This window comes from Astatotilapia calliptera, chromosome 16 (assembly GCF_900246225.1).
Source record: "Astatotilapia calliptera chromosome 16, fAstCal1.2, whole genome shotgun sequence".
Taxonomy (NCBI): domain Eukaryota; kingdom Metazoa; phylum Chordata; class Actinopteri; order Cichliformes; family Cichlidae; genus Astatotilapia; species Astatotilapia calliptera.
In genome coordinates this window covers 30,835,402-30,862,088 of record NC_039317.1, presented here as the reverse complement: position 1 = coordinate 30,862,088, position 26,687 = coordinate 30,835,402, and the positions used below count along the sequence as shown (strand labels likewise).

Sequence of the window (26,687 nt, the reverse complement as noted above, 5' to 3'; positions counted from 1 at the left end):
AAATGATGGGAACCCCCCCCCCCCCCCCCCCCCCTCCACAAGGTTCCCACCATTGGGTTAATGGTGTGAACTTTGCTTGTATAGGGGAGAAAAAGCAGAAGTTTTGATGACTGCAGCCACAGAAATGCAGCCATATTTGAGATCGGAGGAGCGATATCTACTCCCTCTTGATTACAAAATGATCAAAAACATCTAATTTACTTGATAACTGACAAGCATGTTGGTTCAATACTGGCACTGGCTGTTGGGTTTGCAGAAATAGCGCCAGTTTGGATGATCCACAGAAACTCCTATTTTGCCGGGAAGAACTTGCAGGTGTGCAACTAACCAACTGCTACTGCTGAACTTGTGTCTAACTTTAAATAGTTTTCACAAATCCAGGATGCAAAAGCTATGAAAGTGGATTTTCAAACTTTTTAATCTAACATTTACAGCCCAAAACGTTGCTTTCTTGGGTTTTGTGCTTTTCCTTTTTTCCTACCAGGTGTAAGAGGTTAATTAAAAGGTTCATGTTTTTCTCACTGCCCAGGTCTTACAAGCTTTGTCCTTTTTTACAACAAAACTGCTCCATGTATGTCAGGCTTTTTTGTTTTCATTGCAGCTGAAGTTTGCAGCTTCTTTCAGCATTCATGTATATTGTAAATCAGAATCAGAGACTTTATTAATCCCGGAGGAAAACTGAGTTGTCATAGCAGCAAATATATCTCAAACATCAGGCACTCGTATAAAATGAGTGTAAAACAGAGATATTGATAGATAAATATTAAGATAAAGAGATAAAGATAGAGATATAGGTATAAATATACATATAAATATAAATGGACAAGTACATGTGCAAAGCTAGCATGCTAGCACTAAATGTGTAGCAATACTGGGAGACCGCAGGTTTTTTGAGCTGTTTTGGGCACGGTTTGTGATAAAAGTACAATTATATACACGATTATACAACTTAAATTTGGGTTTGTTGATGGAAAGCCACTTCCAGATTCAGTTTTTGTGTCAGTTTTATAAGGTTTAACTTTATTTCCTTGTCTATAGAGTGTTGGACATCAGAGTCATAAGTCTCTCATGTTAAACTTTATTAAGTAAACCATTTGTTTGATAAACATCGAACATTAGTAAATAAAATAAAGAAACAAACAAACAATAAATTCTTTAGGCCCCCTTTGTTTTACAAGAAAAATGTTCGCCCCCCCGCGCGTGCACGCGCGCACGCACACATCCTCCAACCACACACACCCATATTTTGCTCCATTGTGGTTTATTTCACAACTCAAACATTTAGTAAACAATTAACCAAATACAAGTAATCTGCAATAAATTACAGGTAGTAAGAAAATAAACTACTAACTCTTTTACGCTACATCCACATTTACACGGCTATTTTTGAAAACGCAGCTGTTTCGTTCACACGTGAACAGCGTTTTGAATCACCGAAAACGGAGATCTTTTTAAAACTCCTTTTTTGCGTGTACATGTGAACAAGGAATACTGAGTTCGCCAGGCAACGTCAAAGGTATGTGCCCTTTTTCACGTCACGCTGTGCGCCACGTTTTTGTTTACATGAGATGAATTGCAGAATGGCAGATAGAGACAAAATACGTTTCTGTTAATCTGACTATCTTCAGGTTTTACAGCTTACATACAAACAGGCAGCTACTGTCCCTCCATTTACAAAGGCAGAGGCGTCACAGTGTGATTATGTTTGTGTAGTTGTTTTTTTCCCTGAGTAATAATATTCAACATTGCTATCAAATAAAAAAAAAAACGCCTCTCTGTGCAAAATGGGTTTAAAAACAAACAACTGTGGGATACTGTTTGTCTGTGATTTGAACCGGGGGACAAATCCTGGCAGGATCAGCCTGATGTTATTTGTATCCCGCTGTAACTTTACTGTATAAAGCGCTAACATCTCCAAAATGTCAGGAGTAGTCATTACAACAAGTGTTTGTGAACTAAAAATCAAGAATGTGGGATACTGTTGCCATGGCTCTGCGCCCCTCCCCCTCCCTAGGGGGCGGGCCCCACACTTTGGGAAGGTCTGCTTTAGGGCATGTCGACATTTCCCATTTCCAAGGCAAACTTACGATGCTGAAAATGCAAATGCAACTTCAGGCTTGATAATTAGAGCTCGACTGATAAAGACTTTTTAAGATGCTGATATTAAATTGATATTTAAAAAGCCAATATCCTGGGAAATATCAGCTGATAGTTGTTAAGTCCATGATTCAGACACATCAATCATGAACAGATGTCTCCACCATTTGTTTCGTGTAGTTACTTGTTTCCACAGTGCGTGTCAGGTACTTCAAACATGTGTATTGCCAGCAGGGAAGTTCCAGAGGGCCCACTGGTGGGCAAACTTTGTACCATCAACACTTATAACACTCAATATCAGTCATAAATTACAGATGGCAAACTGAATGTAATGACTAATAGAAAAATAAGACCAGCCACTAAAGGATTTTTAAGAACAACACCGATAGAAGTATTTGGTGATTTAAAAAAACAGATATTCCGATAAACCCACAGATATTTTTTCTTTTGACCTAACATTTGTGACCGTAATAAATTGACTTGTTTAAGGTCTACCTTAACTAGATGTTACAAAGTCCTGTGCATTGGAAGTGCCAACTGGAGGGCAAGCTATGCAACATTAACACTCACGTTAATATTTTTTTAATATATGATCTATGGTTTCTGAAAACAATGTGCACAGTTTTGCTACGTTTTTTTTTTTTTTTTTTTTTGGGGGGGGGGATTATGCGACATACTAGCCAACATCAGCCAACAGGTTAGCACCTCTGACGCCACCTCAGCTACCTTTGCTACTAAATACTTAAGGATTCCTACAATATTTGTTTCATTGGTCCAACTCTTGCCTCACATAATTATTCCAATGATAAATTTGTTTTGAATGATACACATGAAATTTGACACCTTACACATAATGGGGGGTGGGGGGGTGGGGCAATGTCAGACTCTGTGACTTAGAAATTGAACATATGCCCCATGCAGACCCTCTGGTGTACCAAGTGTTGCGCCACCTCACATGTTCTACTGACCTCAGGTTGGCTAAAAATTACAAGGGGGCGGGAGCCCAGCAGTGAGTGGTCAGATGGTTCAGCATGCAGCTGTCGTTCTAAGACTTGCTGGGCTGTGACTGTCATTTCCCCTGACTGGTAGAGCTAAGGGGGAGATCATGAGTGGGGCGGTTTAACTCATGGGATAAGGTGGGAGGGGGGGGGCACTGTGCGACTCACCAGAGAGGACTTGATGCTTCCATTCAACCAGAAGCCAACCAAGAAACACTCTCAAGGCCACCAGGAATAAAGAGGAATCTCACTGAAGACTTTCACACAATGCTGAGTGAATGCGTTACACACTTCTGGGAACTGGTTACAAAAGTTTGAAAAGTCAGAGAAGACCACGAAAAGAAGGGGGAGAAGCAACCGTCACTTCTAACAGACAAGTCCAGGGAGCCGTTAATGCAACATGATCCAGTAGGTCTTGCCCTAAAAATACCTTCAGGCAGGAGAGCGGCAGCTATCTCTATCTGCTTAATTACCTGATGATCAACAATTTCTTTTTCTTCTTCAAACAACAGCTGCGGTTAGAGAACAGCAATTCAAGGAGCACTTAATCTTATTGACGTGTTTCTAAAGTAAAAGTAAAATGAATTTATCTCTCCAATGTTCAAAAACATGAACGCCATGTTAGCTGTAATGTATGTGTGTATGTGTGTAACCTGTAGCCTCTAATGCCCTTTTAAGGCATGACTACGGCTTGCTAAGACAAGGCCCAGGTAGTGATATAATCATAAAGTCCAGGTAGACAGTTTTAGCCATGAGAAAAGCTGAGGTGCAAATGACCCTGAAAAAAGGGGCAGATGAAGCAGGGGCACCACCAAGTCCCATCATCCCCCCAAAACGGTCCAAAGCAAGCCCAGACCAAGTTGTCCCGGAACCTCAAGGACCTGGTTACCACACCCCAACCCCACCGGTTTTTACACGGAAAATGAGGAACGCTGCCGTGGGGACAGGCTGTGACATCCGTCTGAAGGTGACTGTGGCTGGAGATCCACAGCCTTCCCTGTATTGGTACCATAACGATGAACTCCTCAACATGGAGAACCAAGAGTACGGAGGGCTATGGATTAGGGATTGCAAACCGAGTGATGCTGGTCTCTACACCTGCATTGCCAACAATCACCTGGGAGAGGCTCGGAGCAGCGCTGTGCTTGCTGTACTGGATCTGGGTGAAGGTAATATCCATCTGTCTAAAGGTTTACTTCAGACTGAATAGCTTTTTCTGGATTCACTTTGCAGGTTTTGACATGTGAAAATCCACTAAAACATATTTTATACCACACTTTTCCAAAAGTAACCTTCAAATTAATTGGAAAAAACCCTCCAGTTTTCCCTTAAAAGTCCACTATGGTGCTTGATTGGTTCCTGAGCCTTTAGAATATCAGTAATCTCTATAAACAAGCATCTGCAAATGAATATGCAGAATATGAAAGCAAAGGACAAGGTTTTCATGACAAGAAGCTTTCATGATTTCCATTTGCAGTCTGATTATAGACCATCTTCCTCTGACCAGTCTGCAGCTAAACAGCGCACATGGAGAGCAAAATAGCAACTGCATTTGCTAAAAATCAATCTCAAATGTGTCCATGCAGCTTTTAAAAATGTAGCTGCACGTATTGATGCACGACTGATGGCAGAAGCAAATGTCTGAAAGTTATTTTTAATGGAAGCCAACAAATCTAGCTACAAACTTGTTGCTACGTGCTGCCAGTGACAAGTCAAAGCTTCAACAATTTTTCAATGCTGGTGGTGAAGTGTCAGTCATCGTATACATCCATGTTTTGCACATGTACACAAGGACAGGGATGACGTGCTAGAGCAGCCGCTGATCCGTCTGTGAATCTATTCCACCAAGGTTGGAGTTGCAGTTAATATTCCAAAAAGGATGCAAGTTGCTCCATAGGCTTCATTGTCACAAGATCATTATTATAGCTCACCGTTCTTTTCAATGTTAAATCAGTTTATATCATTATCATTTCACTCAAGGTCAGTGCATGGCACTGTGATTGAAGCTGAGATTGAGGCAAAACACCTAAAATATAATCGCAAAATCAGATAATAAAGAATAAACTTATACGCACAAACAGCCAAATGCAGTGTGTGCTTGCAAAGCATATTGTTTTTCTTCGATGTTCTGTCCTGCTGAAGCGTGCAGTAAGATACAAGTATAGTCTCCCTTTGTGGTGCATTGTTGTTTGAGAAAAGCATGTAGTGGAAAAGCTGGATTTCCACCATGCATGCTGAAAATAAACCACCCTTAAGCCAACCGCTGCTTTTGACCGATTTAGCTGAGGTGAGTCCCTGAGAATGCATTACAGTTAGATTCCTCAATGTCTAACTGGAGACGCTCCGGAGGCCGGTGCAATGCATTCTTATCAACAAAAACCTCTTCTCATGCTTCTTGTCATCCCCGGCACTGATCTAAATTCAGCTGACCTGAGTGCTTTGACCACCTCAGCTGCTTTGAAAAATGGCATTAGCTGCTCCTCAAATTTGCCCTTCATATATCAGCCCCAGCATTTGTCATTGTTCTGCAGTCAGCACCAGTGTGTAGGGAAACTCTTGCTTAAGTTTCTAACTGCCCTTTCCTGCTGTTAGAATATATTACATGTGGCATGCATTTACGTGAGCAAAGATGTCAGAACCATCTCTCCTGGATACACTGTACTCACTTAAACATCACTAAAGTTTGGAAGATTGAAAGTGTTTTCTGGTGGGAAAAGGGACTGGGTCCTTATATAACAGTTTTTCCTCGTATCAAAGAACAAGAGAGATTGTGCAAGCCTAGGACAGAAAAATGGGTTCTAAAAGAGTGGTGAAGTCTGCAAACTGGACAGCTGATCACAAGAATTGTTTGTAGTGTAGGCAGCAAAAAAATACTGCAGCGTATAACATTTCCTTTCCTACATAAATATTGAATGCTTGGACACTGTCCACAAAAAGATACACAAAACTGCGCAACAGGATCTCACAACCAGGCTGTTAAACTAAACAAGTCTTGGTTGAGTCTCAATTTCTGTTTGATTGTTGGAAAAAATATAATTGGCCTTTCGTTTTAAAAATCCAGAAACCGCACATTAATCTGCAACATCATACGATATATCGCAGAAAAAACAAACCAGTGTCACCACCTCATTAACAAACTGTATGTATCAGAGAAACCAACACATTTAGAGATAAATAATGACCATAATGCAGAAGTCCTATTACATCCCTATCACATGATACAGTATGACAATGTTTACAGCAATCACATTGCAAAAAATGTGCTTTCATGTAAGCAGGCAACACAATATTCACATGAATGTTCATGTTTCATGTGATCAGTTTAACAATTGTGGAACCGTTAGCTGGACGAGAGCTTTGTCAGCATTTACAGCCTGTGAGGACTAAACAAGTCCTGTGATGCTGGGCTTTTTATGCTGGGAAGTTTTCATTTGTCGCTCCATTTTAACCTTCACTTTGATTCAGCTCTCTTCTTCTCCACCATGTTCGTAGTCTACAGCTGTCCCATCACTCAATGATCCGGCCTGAACCTTTTCCCTCTCTCTTTCTCTCCCTCTCCCACCTCTTCCTCCGTCTTTGAAAATGTCTCTCTGTCCCGCCCCCCTTGTCCACCAACTCTCCCTAGTTATTTATACAGTGGAATGTGCCAGGCCTTAGATTTTTCTGATGTTAGCAGGCCAGCGTCTCTCCTGTTACACAGGAAGACATCACTGCTAATTTTAGCCGAGCCCTGCATGACCCACCAACACACGCACACTGATCAGGAAAAGGTACGCGTTTGAATCCACATCATCTAAATATACAACCAAAAAACTGTCTGCCACATGCTGAATGATGTCATGCCTTTTTCCTTATTTAGTTTTTGCCTTTAATTAGGCAGTTGATTTATTGTATTTACTCAGTAGCTGCATATTTACACATCCAGACACGGGGCCACAATAGCATTGATTCGTGTATTTCTGGCCACCTGCTATTAAGCTCCTATTAGCTTAGTCATTGCCATCTCCAGTGTGAAACATCTGACTCTTAGCTGCTAACTTAGTCTGTCATTTGGTGCCAGGCAGGTCGTATCAAAGCTTTTTGGTTCTTTACACCTTTGCTATGAAACCAAACAATAAGCTGAAAGATGATCGAAATATTTGCAGCGTTCTTTATTTTCTATTTTTGCTATTTTATACACAACACACATCTATTATCACCTTTTATGACAGTAAAGCAGCCAAACAGTTGCTCTTTGACACATCCAGCAGATACAGAACATTAGCTTTCATTTTGATTTATGTCTCAGGAAGCAGGAAAAACACTAAAAACATAAGGTGAGTGAATCACTTTGGTCACTGGCTGATAGTGATTTGATTTAGAAAGGTGTAGTGCCTGTCTGAAGCTTAAATGATACTGCTTGGCACTGCCTACATCTGGGAACATTAGCTGTCGCCACAGAGTGTGACGGTGGCCTTTTTCCAGTATGTTTGGATAGTTTCCTCACCGTGTTGTCTTCCTCCTAGACCTTGAATGTGAGTGAACAGGTGGAGCCACAGTTACACTGTGGAAATCCCCTACAGCGCCGTGTTGCTTCATAAGTACATCAACAAATTATTGTGTTTTTCAATGGACAGAAGGACAGGTAAGGGGTTTATATGAGCTGTAAATGGTTTAGAATATTGGAGTCTGTTTGGTCAGAGTTTTTGAGTGTGTCAGTGATGTCTTGTTTCCATCCAGCTCATAAGAAATACAGAAGGGCATCACGAGATGTAAACATGCACAAATGCTGATTTTTGTCCCAGGTCTTTAATTATTAAGGGTCTCAGAGACTAGTGACGATCTTCTAAAGTGTGTTCTGAAAATGATCTCACTCATAACTATTCTGTCTGATAAAAAGGCTTTTACCAAATATTAATTACAGTTTACTCATTTTATACACAGTCCAAGTATAAACAGTATTAACATGAACAATATGGTCACAAGTAAATATCAAATTAAAACATCCTGAAGGTCAATTTTTGTAGTTTAAATTTTCTATACATGTGCAAATTGAAGTTAATGGAAACAAAGAATTAAAGCTTTAAACATAAACAAATAGCTAGCTCTCTGGATTTCACTGCAATGTGCAAAAATATACTAGAGTCCATAGTGCACCCTTTAAAGATTTTTCAAGAGTCAAAAACCAAACACAGCTACAAACCATAATTCAGTGAATACATAATCCAAACTATGAAATATAATGCAACTGTGATTTCCATGTTTGAACAGAAGAAGGTGAAGTGATGGATAAGCAAAAGAACTTAGCAGCCATTGGGAATCCACACATTATGAAAAGAGCTTAAATAAACTGGTTACTAACGGTGCTGGTCACATGGCCTTGGATATGTACTGGTGACAGTTTTCTAAATCTGAATTCCAGATGACAAACTGAATATAATGACTAAGAGTAAAGACCAACCAGTACAGGATCTTTAAGACCAACATTTGATTATTTAAAAACCCCAAAACTGATACGTTGTCCAATATTTTTTCTTTTATAAACATAAACAGATGTTGTGTGTTCTTCTGCACATGTTGGTTATGAAAAGATGTTTTCTGCGTCAGAGCCTCCTTCTCATCAGCTCAAAACAGTCCGGCTGTTTTTCTCTGGCCTCTGGCATCAACAGGGTACTTTGCCCAGAGATCTGCCTCTTACTGGATATCTGCTCTCTGTGAATGCCAGACGTGGTTACATGGGGGAAAATTAAACAACCGTGCCATCTTCAGTCACTTAAATAACCTTTTACCCCATCCTGATGCACAGTTTGAACTTCAGTAAGCACTGAGTTGCTGCCATGTGACTGGCTGATTAGATATTTGCGTTAACAAACACGTGAACATGTGTTGCTAACAAAGTGACTGGTGACTGTACATTTACATAACTATTCTAGAATGAGCTGTTGTAGCACACAGCAAGTGTAAAAGCAAAGCGGCCCATGATTTCATGTCATTAGAGCGTGAGGTTAACGTCGAAGTCACACATGATATTCAGCTGCCAAGGAAACGAAAAGGCCTGAGGTTACATAATCAACAGACCATGTAATTAAGCCCGAAAGGTGGCTCCTATAATGAAAGTGCTCACTACATTTGCTTTGCATTTGTGATCTGCAATCATTAGTAATTATATGAACTATTATCTTAGTAATATAGACTTTATTCTGCACTCTCACACAGTCATTTTGCTGAGAGTACTGTGTAACCATGTGTGAACTGAAATGTTATTTTAAGCATGTTTCTGTGTACTGATTTATTCTACTGTGCAAGCAGGTATTGTTTCAATTGATTCAAACTGTACTAAAGATAGAATATTAACTGCAATTACTACGTCAAAACAATAAAGTATTATGAGCAGTTGAAATTGTCATGTGGAAAAACAACAATCTCTAGCAGTGAGCAAAGCTTGTGCAGTCAGTTAAAGCAGCCAGTAGGCTAACACATTTTCTGTGAGCTCGAACAGTGCTCCAGCAATGCAGAGGAGTGAGGAGGTCCCTTTTAGCGTTGCGGCGATTCTCCCCCTCTCTTCCAACAACACAACATCGGCTCATTATACCCGTTGATGAAAAAGACACAGACACATGGGGAGGAAGGGAAACATGAAAAATGTCAACCAGTGCTGTAGAACACTGATCTCAAGAGGGCTGGATCACTCCCACTGGTTTTTCTGCCTATCGGTGTGCACTGCCTGTGGGGTGGAACGCAGCGGGGGAAGATGCTTACGCTGTCGCTGGCTATTGTGTGGACAGGGGGGCTCCCTCAGAGTGCATGATATGCATTCAACAGACATTTCCACCTGCGGACGGAGGTCTCTGCTCTGTGCTTTTCAGAAACGGATTCTCTCACAAGAGCTGCTGAGACTCTGACTTGTTACGTAATGGACCAAAGTGCCTTTTCTTTTCATTTTTCTTTCCGTTTTAGTGAGGAGCTTTTGTCTGCATGTTAGGAGAGTTACAATATGTAATAAGTTCAGTCTTTTTTTTTAATAGAAATTGCTCATGTTTTCTTAGGAAATTTGCTCAGTTAGGCGTGTAGTAATGGCTCGGAGCCCCCTGTGTATCTCGGGGAATACCCTGCTGCTGTGTGTAAGCCAAGACAAAAAATACCTGTCGAGGACATACCAGCAGTGCCTATGAAAAAACATTCAGACCAAAGAACAAAACAGGCAAGTGCTATTTCAATTTATCTTTCTCTTCTTCCTGCAGTGATTTAACCTTCATCTGTGAATAGAGCATTAAAGCGCTGTAAAATATTTCATTTAAAATGCTGACACCGACATTTTATAAATATTATTGTTGAACTGACCACACTGTTGTTTCAGCTGACAGTGGCAGAGGCAATGGTGCTGCTTAACAGAGCTCACTCTGCAAGTCCTTAATTGAGAAGGAGCAGTGTTACTGTGAGCTATAACCAACTAGAAACTCAGTCAACCTCAAAGCTCTTCCGTAGCTTTGAACTTCAGAAAACTACAGGAGAGTCTCACTAAAAGTTTCACTAAAATTCTTCCATGCAGTGCTGCCATGTTGAGAGGAAACTTCCAGAACTACTTGTTATACTTAAGGGCTCTTTGGTGTTATTTGGTGTGCACTTTTATGTCTATTTGTGCACCAGCAAACCGGTAGCAACTGTAACCCAGATATAGGGGTGGCCATTAGGGGGCCACTACAAATATTGGGGTGGCACACCAAAAACAGAACAATGCAGGGGCGCAGCGGAGGGGAGGGGGTGACGATGTGAAATAATGAGACATACAAAGTGACACAATACGAATGACAAACATCATATATGCAGGAAGAAATAACAAGTTTGTTTCAACTCATTGTAGGGTGTCTTCCTCTCTCTTGTGCGCACGTTTATTTAAACTATTACCAACATAGGGTCTTGCCGAAAAAGGGGCAGTGGGAGGGCCAGCAGTTTTTTGGGGATGCCTGCTGGCCCCCCTGGCCCCCCTTGGTGACACCCCTGCCCAGACAATCATTTATATTCTACCTCCTCTAACAGATTTCACAGTGACACTAAAAATATTCTTGACAATTATTAAATTGGATTTTGGAAACTGTAAGTTAAGCTCTGGTTTTTTTTCTGAGTGACAGGCTCATGTACTGTACTGTTCTGAGACTACAGCATGATTGATAATACCCTGTGCAGTCAGTCACAGTGTTATTAACTGTCAGTTACTAAAAGAGTTTTAAAATCACTGTCAGCAGGGATTTAATATTGTCTGCTTCTCATGTGCAACCAATCAGGGACTTCCTCAGCTTATTCATTTGTCTATCATCTAACTTAGGTTCACAGTAGATATTGGGTAAGAGGCACAGAGGAGAGGTTGCTAGTCCACCGCAGAGCCAACATAGAAAGACATCACTGCTCCCTTGACTTCAAACAAGATATTATGACATGCTAATTTTATACTACAAGCTAGTTTTATAAGGAATGCAAAAAAATGATACTGGAGTATATTTTCGTAATAAAAATATCCCGATTATAATTCACATTCATTCAGTTATATTTAATTAAAACATAAGTGACTTACTGGAGTCACTGCATAATGACTCTTCATGGCATGGTGGCACTTATCAAATGAACGAGGCGAATTGAAAAGAAGTTAATTAACTTGGGATGAAGAAGAAGAAGCACAGAAAAGTGAATCTGAGACCTCATTGAACTGTCCCAAGATTAAGACTGAATGATAATGGTACAACACATACACTGATACCATAAAATGGCTAAATATCATTTCTGTGTTTTGTCATTTTGGGGTATATTTTATGGATAAGTGGAAGAGGATGGGTGGATAGAGGGATGGTATATTTTAGTGTTGTGAAGAATGATTATTGCCTTGCAATATATCAAAGAGGACAGGTGCTGAAGTTGTATTTCTCAACTTTGAGGTGAGCGATTAAAGTGTCAAAGAGAAGGATAGCATTGCTTAATATAATGACAGAGTACAAATACATTAATGTTACCTGAGCTCCTCAAACCTGGAATGTCTACAAAGGACCAAAGTCATAGTCGATGAATTGTTATTGAAATTAATACAGGAAAAAAATGTAATACTTACATTTTCAGTAGAGCTTCTCCAAAGGATACAGGAACATGTATTTCACATAAAAGGAAGTCCATATTTGCACCCTGTTATTATGTTTCCCTAGACCTAACAAACCATATAGTTTTATTTATTTATTTATTCAAGCCTAAACAAGCATCGCATGAGAAAGTTAGTTGACGTAAAGGGCACAGCAATAAATTTTCAATTATTTAATGTATGTTTGTGTAAATTTTCAGTAGTTTAGTCTTGGACAAAATCAGCGGATTCGAATGACTGCTTTGGAAAAATAATGTGTCACACTGAGAAATATGATGTTATACTGTGTAATAATACTCTTTACAATGTTGTGTCTGTGTGAAAGTGTTTTACTTTGAAATGTAAAATTATGTTATGTGATATTAATATTGCATGAATGTGCAGTGTAGCTAAATACAGATTAAATAGCTGTGAGTAGGACTCTAAGCTTTTCTGTGTAGTTTATAGCTGACTTTTTTCTGTCTGCTGATTTCAAACAAGCCTGTTTTTGAAAACATTTTTCCACCATTTCCATTGTGGCCAGCGTTACCCTGTTGTGTTCTTTTACTGCAAGAGAACAAGAGATAGCTTCTGTTATTTATTTATTTCATTTTTTTTTATAAGTGGTTCCACCTACTGTGAAGCAAACACCTCATGAGAGCTGCTGGGATGCCAGTGACTCAATACTGCTTTCTATTTTGAGTCCTACCAATGACTGAATTTTCTCTCAGCCTGTGAAGAACAGTCATATTTATCAGATAGTACAGCTGGAACAGTTTTTTAGGTTTAAAGAGGATACATTTCTGCTGAAAATATGAACACACTTGTAGTTATTTTCTTCTTGTATTCCCTTCCTTGAAATAAATTTGCTGATGTCGTTGAAGTAATTATGGGTGACAAGACTCAGCAACAATTCAGCTGTAACAAATTTAGTATATTCAGCTTAGCTGTGCTAATGAGACCCTGGGGGCGTCAACTCATCAAGTAGAACAACTACATATATTATGAAATTCAGTTAAGTGCCACAGAAAATTTCAGTGGCATTACATAATTTCCTTTGGTATAAAGAAAGTATTCTGATTCAGATTGTTAGTCCCCCCCACTTCACCCCCAAAAGGGGGTCAGGAAAATCACTTCAGTTTCTTTCACCAAGCATCTCCATAAAGTGAACTGAACATGATAAGGTAATAGTGACGATATCCTGTCCACTGTCTGTTACATCTTTTGTTTCCACTGCAGAAAGACAGTTTTCCATTGTTGCCAAACAACATCACAGATGGTGCCATGCTTCATTTAGTAAATAGTTTTAGATTGTCCTTACTTTTATTTTCTGCTTTTTTTACAAGTATGCTTTCAAATGCACTTTTATTTTCTCACCAAATAATGTTCTTCACAAACTGGTCTAGTTGAAATGTGATTACATCACAAGTAATTTTCCATTTATTTTGTTTTATTTATTTCAGATTCTGAAACAACAGAAGATGAAGGTGGAGACCAATATGAGACCAAAGAAGATAGCGGGGATGTTGAGGACCAGGCTGTGCCTGCAGGTATGAACTGTTTCTGATTTCAATCATTAATTTGCATCAGTGCTTACAGGATGGTACTGAGACCTGCTATGAGGTTGTAAGATAGTAGTACCAACAACAAGAAAGAAAATGGAGCTGAAGGCAATCACATGAACCTAATGAAAAATAACAGTTTTCATTTCCATTGTCTTTTTTTTCTCTAGTTTTCTTTTTGGCTACTTCTGACACAGAAACAAACATGTATATCTATCTATCTATCTGTCTATCTATCTGTCTGTCTGTCTGTCGATCTAGATCTATCGATATAGATCTATCGACCTAGATCTATCTATATATATATCTATATATATATATATTGTGTACTTTTTGTGTTGGAGGTCTTTCTCTCCTTCACTCTTTTGCTCTCCTTGTATGTCTGATCAGGGAAATAACTGTCTTTTTAGAACCTCAGTTCTCCACAGTGGTTACCAGCAGTGTTCTATACAGATGGCAGAGCCTGCAGTGATACAGCAAGTCACTTCATCCAGTGTTTACATAGAAATATTATTTGGTGGAGATTTGAACATGAATACCTGACCTAGAATTTTTGCCATACAAATGTGTTAATGCATCTCTTCTTTCACACGAGACACAGTGATGGAAAAATGTGCCCAGGATGTCAGTAAAACACATGGACATGAAGATCACTCTAACAGGCAAGTACAAAACATACAGCATTGATGGTAACCCCAACAATTACAGTAAAAAGAACTTTGTGTGTTGACTATACTACTGGACTTGAATTCAGTGCTAAAACACAGTAATGAGTAAGGTTGTAAATTAGCAACAGCTTCCTAATTTTAACAGATTTTTCCTCAAATCCTCTATTTCAGGAGCCAGTCTGAGGATTTTTCAAGAGAATCTCCCACACAAGTTCTCCCACCCCCATCTCCAAGACTGGTCAAACGCACCTCCACCTCTCCAATGCCAAGTCGCTCTGGTTCAACTACTCCTCTTAGCTTGCGGAAGAAAATCGTTGTGCCAACTGAATACCAAGACACCGTGCCTGGGGAGTTTGAAGAAAAGGTTAAGCAGCCAAAATCTGTGTCCCAAAGTAACACCCAAGATTCCCGACCACAGACTCCACTGAGTGAATATTCCAAGAAAGAATTTACTCTTAGACCCTCTCCAAAGCTTACAAGGGCTAGTTCAAAGGTTTTTGAGAAGGTCCGTGACTTAGAGGAGCGGAGACGGAGTCTTGATATTCCAGAAGGTTCCATTTCGGGAAGATCCTGGGCAGGGTTCAATCGGGCTGGATCTGTGGATTCAGATGATGGAGGAAGCCGTTTGGGTATCTCTAGAGAAAGTTCAAGGGAAGATCTTAGGGAAGCTCTAAAAGAAGATGCTGCTGAACGAAGGTCTATGTTTAAACAGAGAGCAGCTTCGCTGGAAGAGAAACCTCGCTACTCTCAAAAAGTTCAGGACATTGAAAACAAGTTCACTGAGGAGCTCCAACGCATTAAAAAGCTTGTTGGTAAACCTCATCTGAAGAAATCGTTTTCAACTGAACAGCTAACCCTGAAGGTCAAGCAGCGCCAGCCTTTTAGGAAAATTGAACCTATTCCTCCTCAGGTCCTGCAAAAACTCCAAGAAAGGGAACGAGTCCAGTGGGCAAAAGAACAGAGAGAAAGGGAACTAAGTAAGCAACCGATGCAGCAACAGCAGCAAACACAACATGAGCAGAAATCTCAACCTCAAAAGACAGCAGACACTGGTTTAACAGCTGTACCAGTTAGTAGAGTTGGAGAAGTTGCAGGCACCCCAGAGTCAATGCAGTTATCTGACTTACCAGGACAACGATCGGTGAGAGAATTCAATAGAGTCAGTCCTGTTACAGAAATTATTCAACGATCATCATCACCAGCAATATATAATCAACACAGGGAAGATTCACCAAGCAGAAATGTTACAGAGATGACGTTGCGCAAAGTTGAACGAAGGCCACCGAGTCCTCTTGTACAAAGGGTATCTCGAATGCAAGAATCCCCACACATCCAAGAGTCTCCTGTACAAACGCAAAAGGATGAGACTTCGGGGAGAAAGACACCAATAGAAGTTGCAGTAAGAAAAATTGAAAACAGACCTGAGAGTCCTCTGGTACAAAAAAGGCCCATCATTGTGCAAGATCTTGCCCCTTCAAAACCCCCAAGAATATTACCAAGCTCTCCAACAGAGGAGAAAATGGAAGTGGAACTTTCTAAACCAATCTCTAAGATTAAGGTACCTACAATTATTGTTGAAGATGAAAAAATGGAAGAGGATGTTCCTGTAAGCACAAGTGAGCCTAAACAGAAGCGTGCTGGTGCCAAAGAGGGACAACAGCAAAAGTCCAGAGGAAAGAACCGTCGTACACGACCCCTGTCTCCAGAGTTAGGTTAGATTTGTTCTGTTTCTTTTGTAAGCTTTTTTGTGGTAATGTCTAATAAAGTGACTTTCTCTGTCCTCTAGTGTCATTTTTGTAATTTGAGCAAAGGAACAAAAATCACTTTAAGTTTGTCTCTTGTTAAAATGTGCAGATTCTTCAGATGATTCTTATGTGTCTGCCGGAGAAGACCCCATGGAGGCTCCTATGTTTGAGTTTCCCCTCCAGGATACTGTAGCATCTGCTGGTGCAGATGTACTGCTAAGAACTATAATTGCTGGAACCCCTAGCCCTGAAGGTAATTTTTTGTAATTTTTATTTCAACAGCAAAACCCTTAAAGGTAACTTTGAATCAGTTGATGGAGAGGTGGATTTATTTTGTTTTCTTCTCTGTTTAAGTCACCTGGACTATAGACAACACTGAGGTCACTGGGATTGCAAATTATGCAGTCAAAGTGGAGGGTGAACGACATAGTCTTCTCATCAGATCAGCTAAAATAAGTGATGGGGGAAGATACTGTGTAACTGCTGTTAATCAGATGGGAAGAGCTTCAAGCAGTGCCACTCTTATAGTTAAAGCAGGTAAGTTTATGTTTTGGGACATGAGACCAAAAGCATCGCAAAGGCCTGTCTGACTGAGGCTTAAGGAACATCCATATCTATACATACATCCATAATCTCTTACCCAACGAAGCATGCAGCCTATCTAGGTGGACAATGGGCAAGTAGTGGGGTACACTCCGGACAGGTTGCCCGTCCATCACAGTGCTAACACTGACACAACTATTCATTCTCTCATTCACATTTAAAGCCAATTCAGAATCCCCTAATTAAACTAACATGCATTTCTTCGAACTGCAACAGGAAGCCAGAATATCTGGAGAAAACCAACACAGCTATTGGACGATTATACAAACTCCACACAGAAAGGCCACGTCAGTTATTATATTAAACTTTTATTGTAGTCGCTCAGAAATTGAACAGGACATTTATCACTCCCCCTACACTAGTATAATATGCAGCCTAATCAAAAAAAAGGTAAATGTACTAAGCAGTAATTTCCAGTTTACAGTATTCATTTTCAGAGGCCATTTTTGTCGTCTTAAAAATCATCTCGTAGTCTCTTCCCACGTTGGCATTGTATTTCTCTCCTGGCTCCCTTGTCATTATCTCTCTCAGCGAAATGTGTGCGCCATATATTCCAGCTGAATAACCTCACTTATAGTTACCATGGAAACTCAGAGGCAAAACTGAACCTATAAAGTGCCCAATGAGGCTCAGTGGCTCCACTCACTGTGAATCCACCATTGTTTAGATTTCACATTTGGCATCTTAGGTTCTAAATGTGTTTTAAACAGGAGGGATGTTTTATTCAATATGTGAACTCTTTTAAATCCCCTTGTACTCTTTCAGTTTTGCTCTCAGTAAAAAAAAAAAAAAAAGTATAAATGGGACTTGATTGTTAAAAAAGGTATCAAGGTATGACAATGATTATAATAGTACAATTTCTGGCTTTGCAGATTCTGTGCAGGAACCAAAGGGAAACTTGGGTGTTCCTATGGATATCAGCAGCCCTATTACATCTGATGAAGAGTATCTCAGCCCCATGGAAGAAGTCATGGACTTTGGGGGGCCAGAGCCAAGGCGAACTATTGACACACATTTTAGGAAACCCCCTGCATTCTTGGTGAGACTGTGCAGGGTTCATTGGATAAATCTTACTTTGCCCTTTAGTGTGACCATAGTATGTTAATCGAACAGTGGCAACAATACTGCATGGAAATATCTTCCATACTAAGCATTCTATCAGTATTAATTTTCCCTTAATAAATGTATTATCTGCTGTGTGGTCACCCCATCAACACATCTCTCATAAAACTTACAGGTGAAATGCATCTCTAAGCGTCTAACTTGCATTAAATTTTAAACAGGTAACAATGAGTGATCAAGCTGTCATTGAGGGACAGGAAGTCACCATGTCTGTCCGAATAAGTGGACAACCCAAACCTATGCTGTATTGGTAGGTCCCCCCCTCACTTCATCAGTCTACTTAAACTCATTGCTTCCATAAGATATGGACAGCACAAACCATGAGGAAACATGAATGCATAGTTTGTTTTTGAGCATGGTCCTTTAATTCATTAAAGGAGGTGGAAACTTAAAGTTTTAAAGTCAAAACTTTTAAATTGATTTTTTATTGCATGTGATGCTTTTGCATACCCCCATGCTTAATCAGTGAAGTGATCTTACGATGTAGAGATGAGATCATTTCCTTTTCCTGTTGCAACTTTAACTTGGTGATACTTTTCTTCATAAGATAGTTGGTTTTAAGTTAGTCTCATATAGCTGCAAATGCAAAAGTTATATCAAAGTAAAGCACAAAAAAGGAAATAAATGTACAAATAAATTTTAGAGCTAAAATATGGTATCCAAATATATGATTTAATTGAAAATAGCACTCTCTGTAAATGTGTTTTAATAGAAAAGTGACAGCACAACAGTTAAAAAAAGAGAAAATTACATACTGCTTTTGGTCTTTTTGTGGGGTTCTTTTAATGCTAAATTTAACATTACGGCTAATAATGCCAGTCTTATTTTTTTAATGTAGCTGACAATAAACGGCTGAGTCATTCATGCAGGTTTTGTCATAAGAGTTAGTCATGAATCTAAAGAGACAATAGCAGAAAAGACAATGTATTCCACCCCCTAATGTGGTGGGACAAAACGTGTGCTTGACCATCCTTTATTGAAAAACTGAAATGCAGTGTATGAGTAATTTACCTCTTGTTGAAAAATATAGAAACAATTGGTCCCATGTGCTCTTGTAGGCTGAGGGACAGAGTGACGGTAAAAACAGGCCCACGTCACATTGTACGTGAGATGAAGGATGGCGCCTTTGAAATGACAATCAAGTCGGCAGTGAAGTCGGACTCTGGGATTTACACTTGTAGGATTATTAATGAGTATGGGACGAAGCAGTGTGAAGCAAAGCTGGAGGTGAAAGGTATGTATTTTTCTGCTTGTTTAATTAAGAATGCATAAATCGACATTTCGCTCTTGTTCACCGATTAATTATGTCCGTGTCAGTTTTGGGGAAGTAATTTTGTTCTACATTGTAAAGAAATGCCTCCAATTCCTTTACCATAGTTCCACGTGACTAAAAACATAAACAGAGGGCTGGAACTACTTCACAACATCACCGTTTTTGTATCACTTAACAGCAATCTTCAGAAAATGTACTTTATTTATATCCAGCACCACCAGTGGAGCCAGGTCTCGCAGTTATCCGGGCAGTCAGGGACATCACAGCCAAGGCTGGAGAGACTGTTTTGTTTGAGTGTCACGTCATTGGACCAAAGGACACGGATGTGGACTGGCTTGCAGATGGGAAACTGATCCAGCCAGCATTGCTCAATTGTAAAATGCACTTTGATGGAAGAAAGTGCCGCCTGCTGCTTAACTCTGTACATGAAGATGACAGCGGAACATACATGTGCAAACTCAGCACAGCTAAAGGTAAGTGTCAAGGATATATCCCACATGCATGATGCAAAACTTGAAGAAGTATATTTATCACTTCTAACTCGTTTCTACTTAAGAGATATTTTTTTCATTTTTTAGAGGAAGTGACCTCATGTGGCAAACTCAAAGTCATCCCCTCCCTCGAACCTCTCTTTACTCGCAATTTGGATGTTTTGGAAGTAATTGAGGGGCGCAACGCTCGATTTGACTGCAAAGTCAGTGGGACGCCACCTCCTAAAGTCACCTGGAGCCACTTTGGTAGGAACATACTTATACTCCTCTAGGTTGATGACGCTGTCACTTATACACACACTCCTTCTGTGGGCAGTGCAATAACCCCTGACTTCATTTCACCCTAACTGGTCGCAGAAGATGGCCCCGCCCCTCCCTGAGCCTGGTTCTGCCAGAGGTTTCTTCCTGTTAAAAGGGAGTTTTTCCCTCCACTGTCACCAAAGTGCTTGCTCACAGGGGTCATGTGATTGTTGGAGTGTTCTCTTTTTTCTTTGTATCACTGAATTTCACTGCCAACTGACGATTTTAGCCTTATTTCTTAATCTGATGGTAAATCAGATATAAAATCAACTGTCAAGTTTTAATTAAATTGTCGCTTAATAGCAAGCAAAAAGTGAAACTTTTTTGGAACATCTAATTAATTATAAACACAAAATCTCTTACTGACTTTTGCATTCTTTATCATTTGGTGTTTTTAATTATCTCTGATCAATCACTTATCTTTAAAGTTTTACTGGGTAAACTTCTAGCTTATCTTACTCATGCTCCTCCAATATAAAACCATATGGATATGTTTTCCTTTTTCCTTTAGATCATTTACTTACAGAAAGTGAGGACATTCGTATTCTTCAGGAGGGTGGCCGCCATTCTCTCGTCATTTCTCACGTGACCAGCGATGATGAGGGTTTTTACACTGTCAGAGCCCATAACAGTCACGGCGAGGCAGAGAGCTCTGCTGAACTTTACATACAGGAGCCACGTCCAGCCATCTCCTCACAGATGTAAGAGTGTTTGATTTTCTCTGGATCACGTGTGCTTTTTGAAATTCCGCTTGAGCTCCCAGTGGTGTTCATTGTTACCTATCCAATTCTTCTTCTCATCACTTCAGGGCTAAATTGGAGAAAATGCCCTCCATACCTGAAGAGCCAGAGGTCCCAGAGAATGAGGTGGAGCGTTTCACCATGCCTGACTTCATCAAACCCCTTTATGACCTGGATGTGATTGAGGGAAAAGAGGCTGTGCTCAAATGCAAAGTGGCTGGTTTGCCGTATCCAACTATCGCCTGGTTCCACAATGGAAAGAGGATTGAAAGCACAGAGGACAGAAAGATGACACAGTGTACGTTTTGCAGAATGGATTTATATTCATCTGATATTTATTTCCATCCTTTGTATGGAAATTCCTTTATGTATGATTTTCTTTTCAGCAAACGCAAACAAATATTTTTTTTATTACTTCATTTAAAAAATAACTGCTTGTATTAAGCAGGTACAATAACCATTACTGATCTAGCAGTAATAATCAGAACCAAAGACTTCTTTATTGAGGAAGTGATTTTATCATTCTCTTTTTGCCCTGTTTGCTTCTTCATTGCCAGGATCATTGCGACAGTTACTTCTGTGCTTCAGCAGCAAATCATTTCAACTACCTTTAATCTACAAAGACCAATTTTCAAAAACGAGGGTGCTGTCCTCTTTCTTGTTGCGTGGAGCAAAAGTACACAGAATTTCATTGTGAGATCAGGGTTTAATTAAATACAGAGAGTGTCGTTATTCTATAGCTGCTACACTGAGCACTTACACCCCTGAATGAATCCACACTGCCTCAGTCTTCCTTGTCTGTGTCGTGTAAAACCGAGTAAGCCAAGCCGCTTTCTCCTGTTGCAGTTCGTGATGTTCACAGCCTGGTCATCCGCTCTGTGTGCCATGCCCACGGTGGTGTCTACAAGAGTGTCATCTCTAACAAAGTTGGGAAGGCCACCTGCTATGCTCATCTCTATGTTACAGGTAATTTTTTTTTTCTTCTTCCTCAAGTGCTTTGAGGAAACTCTCATTCTGATTTGATGCTATATAAATAAAATTGAACTGAATTGAACGCTCTGGAGAAAGAAACATGTTTTGATTACACAACCGTACTCAAGTACACCTTATAGATTGATGCTGCCCCATGCCGCACCACACCAGAGAAAAATACAGCTGCCTAAATCCATTGTCATTTTCAGACATCCTCCCTGACCCACCTGATGGGACTCCAGTCATAGAATCCATTACTGGCAAAACCATCACCTTGAGCTGGAAGAAACCAAGGAGGCTGGACCCTTCCATTGGTAAGCAAAAACATTGTCACATGTGCTATATTCAAGAGACAAAACAATATATTCCTTATTCTTAAGTTATTTATTGTTTTACACATTTAATGCAGAACATTCTTTCTGTCATCGTTGTATTTTTACTCAGTTGTATATAGTATTTGTATTTGTATTCTATTTTTATCTTATTGTATATTTATTTTATTTTATTCTACTGTATATAGTATTTTATTTTATTCTATTCTGTACAGTTGTGTACTGTATTTATTCTTATTGTATTCTAATTTTTGCCTCATAACTTTTGCACTGTCCACTTCCTGCTGTGACAAAACAAATTTCCCACGTGTGGGACTAATAAAGGTTATCTTATCTTATCTTATCTTATTCTCTAAGGTCTCTTTCAGACATGCATTTTAAAATATTTGTGTCTATCTCATCTTTCCATGAAAGTCTGACAGATTGTAATCTATCGCTTTCAACATGGAACAGATCTGAGCTGAGGGCCATTTGATCATAGACTGAATGTAAAAGATGGACCTTGCTTCTAGGTCTAAAAAGTAAAGCCAGTGCATTCTTTCTAATGTCCAGCAGAGGGCAACAGTTCTGGTTCCAAAAAAACACTGGGTTGTCTAAAACAGTGGTCCCCAACCCCCGGGCCACGGACCGGTACTGGTCCGTGAGTCGTTTGGTACCGGGCTGCGAGAGTTGAGGCTCGGTTGTGAAATTTATGGTTTTTATCGGTTTTTAGTGTTATTTTTTTGCAATTGTTTTTATCATTAACTGGGTTTCCCTCGGTCTTTTTCCTTGTGTTATGAATAAATCTTTTTTTTATTTGGTACTGGTACTGGTTTTATTTTGTTGTATTTATCCGCAACACCTTAAAGGCCGGTCCATGAAAATATTGTCGGACATAAATGTTCCGTGGTGCAAAAAAGGTTGGGGGCTGCTGGTCTAAAAGACTATGAGCAAATTATCCCATTTCTCAGTTTCTCTGTTTTATGACCTCAGTATAAGATTTACATGATGTGTTTATGGTCTCATTTGCTACTTTTCTGTCTTAATAATAATAATAATAATAATAATAATAATAATAATAATAATAATAATAATAATAATAATACATTTTATTTAAAAGTGCCTTTCAGAACACTCAAGGACACTGTACACAGCAGAACAAAGCAAGCATAAAAACAGGCAGTTTACAAAATCATAAAACATAAAAATAAAATAGGAGAAGGGAAAAGGTTATGTTGGATAAGCTATTAAGCTAAGCTATTTTTTACTTAATGATTTTACTGATTTATTTATTTTATTATTTAAGTTTAAGTTTTCACAATATTCATTTTGTAAATTGTAGTCCCAAATGTGTCCGAATGAAAGAAAACAAAGTGTTTGACAAATGGCCAGGCTGTGAGTGTGATGTGTTCTTTCATTTCTGGGTAAGACTTACTCATCTCTGGTTTTACAGCTGGGACACTGAAACAAGCAGCAGATTTCATTATGAAAAAACATCAAGAATAAATGCTAAAAATAACATACTGACACACTGTGAGGTGCTCCAGTTTTTACATGTTGTACTTTATGTACTTACTTCATATACTGCGTGATATAAAAAGGAATCATTGACCCAAAGCATTTTGAATCAAAAGCCTTTTTTTTTCTTCCAGATCCCAGCTCTTTGATGTACGCCATCCAACAGCAAGCCTTAGGCTCCATCCAGTGGATCATTATAGCTTCAGGCCTGAAGGAGACAACTTACACCATCACAACACTCTCCAAAGGTGTGCGCTATGCTTTCAGGGTACTCACCATCACCTCCAAGGCTTTCAGCAAGCCCTCACCAGCTACTGACCCAGTGCAGCTCCTGGACAGAGGTAGGTTTGACTTTATAGATCATCCATCCATCCATCCATTCATCCATCCATCCAGAACAAATCTGTTAAATATTACCTCTGTGGTTTATGTCTTCAGGTCCTTATGTGCAGGAGGCTCCAGTGATTATCGATAAGCCAGAAACTGTATATGTGATGGAAAACCAGTCGGTCACTATCTCAATGACTCTCAATCATGTTAATGCTTCAGTCATCTGGAAAAGGTTAGTTTCTGTCAATACACTTCATTTTGTTGTTTTTAGAAAAAGAGAAACTCAAGGAAATGAATGAGTTTTACTTTAATTTCACTAAAGAAAAAAAATTCAAACATATTCCTGTCGCATGAGAGAATCTAGTGCCGTTTGTCCCCTTTCTGACTTAGTACATAACAGGATACATGTACTGTTACTGGGAAGCATAAATACAGTATGACAGTATGCAAAGAGGCAGCTGCTTTATTCCCAGTGATTATCCAGGATTCCAGAGCAGTTAAGAAAGTCTATTATTATGTCCTGACTCAGTGACACTCTGCTGCCCTCCTTCCTATAAGTATCTGACCTGACTGAAAATGCTTTTGTTCCCAGGAGAGGAGTGGTCCTGGCCAACAAGCCAAGCCTATATGAGATGACAATGCCAGATGACGACCAGCACACGCTGAAGCTGCTGAAAGTGAAGAGCGCTGACATTGGAGAGATGGAGTTTGTGGCCTCCAATAAGTATGGCAGTGACAGCTGCAAATTCATTGTGGAGATGGCAGGTATAGATTTCAGGTAGACTGTGTGCATATAAATTATGAACATAGTCTCTGGGTTTAAAAGCAAAGCTTTTGTTGAAATGCAGTCTCTCTAATGGCCAGCAGGGGGCGACTGTTTCAAAAAGAAGTCGGATTGTTTAGAATTAAGGAAAATAGATTGCAAGACCTATGACTTCAGTTAACATGTTCCCTTAGGAGTTTATGTTTATAATGGGTTTATTCACTGGTGTTGATTCATCAGGTCTACAACATGATAATGATCTGAACTAGTGTCAAAAAGGAGGATGAAGTGTACTTTAGGGTGGACCTACTGTGAGTCCAGATCTCTGCTGTATCAGCATGAGTAGTCCCTCAGTTTCTCAGTCAGATCATCTCTGACATCTGCTTTCAGAATTCTAGTGATGGACATATTTGGAGACTAAGTACAAAATAACTGCAAATAATTGCCTCAAAATTAATTGAACTTTGTACTGTCATTACAGCTCCACCAACATTTGAGACCATTATGGAAGATTTGGATGTTTGTGCTGGGGATACCCCTCGCTTTGCTGTGGTTGTGGAGGGCAAACCCATCCCTGACATCTTGTGGTTCAAGGTTTCCATCCATTATAGTGTTTAATACAATGGCCCTGCATGACTAGTTATTCTTTACTGGTTTCTCTGTGCTGTTAACTAAATTAGTGAAATGGGAAATAACCATAAGAGTTTTTAGGGAGTTTTTAGCAAACGCAAGACGACCCGCTGTAAAACGTAGCATATTTGCTTTCAGAATGATATCCTGCTGTCAGAGAGCAGTCATTACACGTTTGTGTACGATGATAATGAATGCTCCCTGGTGGTTCTAAATGCTCGTCCGGAAGACTCTGGGGTTTACACCTGCACAGCAAGGAACTTAGCCGGATCTGTATCCTGTAAAGCTGAACTCACCGTTCATGAAGGTAAGAAGCCAGTCTGTCTGTCTGCGGTGTCAAAGGCTCTTGAATGAACAAATTGATGGAACTCATTTAATCTTTTATCTTTGCTGTAGCTAAAAGTAAAGAAGATCCCATCGACGATGAGGAAACTATTCTAAGGAAAATGCGCCGACTGACTGATTACTATGACATCCACAAGGAAATTGGAAGGTAAATCGGTTTTAAGAAAAGATCCCACAGCTGACGTGCACTGTTATTTGACAGTCTTTTTTCAACTAATAAGAAATTATGAAACTGATGAACTGTTTCTCCAGAGGTGCTTTTTCCTATGTGAAACGTGCGACCCAGAAGGCAGACAAGATGGAGCACGCTGCAAAGTTTATTTCCACGCGGGCCAAGAAGAAGACATCCGCTCTGAGAGAGATGAAGCTGCTTTCCAAGCTGGACCACGAGAGAGTGCTTTACTTTCATGATGCCTTTGAGAAGAAGAATGCTGTTGTCATCATCACTGAAATGTATCCACATTTAAAAGCAGTCAGAAAACAAACCTTCTGATGCTGAGTACTCAGTTAGCCTTAGTATAATATACCAGGTTTATGTTAAAAGAATATTTTAATATTGAATGCGTTATAACCAGTGATGGGAATAACTGGTAACGGCGTTACTTTTTTCAGTAACGAGTAATCTAACTAATTACTCTTCCTATCGTTACAACTCCGTTACCATTACTAACAAGAAAATGCAGTGCGGTCGCGTTACTATTTTTCAACAAACAGACGGTTGAAGCTGCCTTCAGCTTACCGCATCTTATATCAGTTGCACGGAAGTAGCTGTAAGTAATTTGGGCCCTACTGCTTTAAGCAGCTGCGCGCGCTCCCGTGGGCGGCAATCACTTTCTCGCACAACAATCGCATGAGTGCTGCTGTTTGACTGAGGAAGAGTATAATAGTCATGGTAAGCCAATCACATGACCGCTTTAAGATGACAAAGCAACAAGGTGATATATACCAGTTTTTAAATTGTGTTGATAGGCCACGTAAAACCAGAGTCATGATAAACAATATACACGCGGCGTTTTTTCTTCAATAGTTTCGTCACGTTTGCTGTCTAAGGACAGCGCAGCAAGCGCTCTCTGCTTATGAGCAAAAACAAACAAACAAACAAAAACACAGGGGAAAAACAGAGAGAGCGAGTTTTGAGAT

General features: G+C 39.7%; 1 protein-coding gene across 6 annotated transcripts in view; it reads left to right on the top strand.

The window, feature by feature from the left end:
- Positions 1-1,460: 1,460 nt before the first annotated feature.
- spegb (striated muscle enriched protein kinase b) overlaps positions 1,461-26,687 on the top strand; it is a 41,855-nt gene continuing 16,628 nt past the window's right edge. For 2 of the 6 annotated variants that reach the window (XM_026146011.1, XM_026146008.1), the window contains exons 1-22: positions 3,200-4,264; positions 13,638-13,724; positions 14,338-14,398; positions 14,576-16,116; positions 16,259-16,402; positions 16,504-16,686; positions 17,625-17,791; positions 18,036-18,124; positions 18,933-19,108; positions 19,360-19,620; positions 19,726-19,884; positions 20,450-20,639; positions 20,747-20,976; positions 21,525-21,644; positions 21,860-21,964; positions 23,614-23,820; positions 23,918-24,041; positions 24,402-24,574; positions 25,054-25,166; positions 25,341-25,509; positions 25,599-25,695; positions 25,800-26,000. In XM_026146011.1, the coding sequence (XP_026001796.1) occupies positions 3,847-4,264; positions 13,638-13,724; positions 14,338-14,398; positions 14,576-16,116; positions 16,259-16,402; positions 16,504-16,686; positions 17,625-17,791; positions 18,036-18,124; positions 18,933-19,108; positions 19,360-19,620; positions 19,726-19,884; positions 20,450-20,639; positions 20,747-20,976; positions 21,525-21,644; positions 21,860-21,964; positions 23,614-23,820; positions 23,918-24,041; positions 24,402-24,574; positions 25,054-25,166; positions 25,341-25,509; positions 25,599-25,695; positions 25,800-26,000 (5,015 nt within the window). In that variant the 5' untranslated portion in view covers positions 3,200-3,846. Of the gene's footprint in view, positions 1,517-3,198; positions 4,265-10,206; positions 10,276-13,637; positions 13,725-14,331; positions 14,399-14,575; positions 16,117-16,258; positions 16,403-16,503; positions 16,687-17,624; positions 17,792-18,035; positions 18,125-18,932; positions 19,109-19,359; positions 19,621-19,725; positions 19,885-20,449; positions 20,640-20,746; positions 20,977-21,524; positions 21,645-21,859; positions 21,965-23,613; positions 23,821-23,917; positions 24,042-24,401; positions 24,575-25,053; positions 25,167-25,340; positions 25,510-25,598; positions 25,696-25,799; positions 26,001-26,687 lie in introns of those variants that run through there. The other 4 variants (XM_026146009.1, XM_026146007.1, XM_026146006.1 and 1 more) reach the window with 4 other exon arrangements.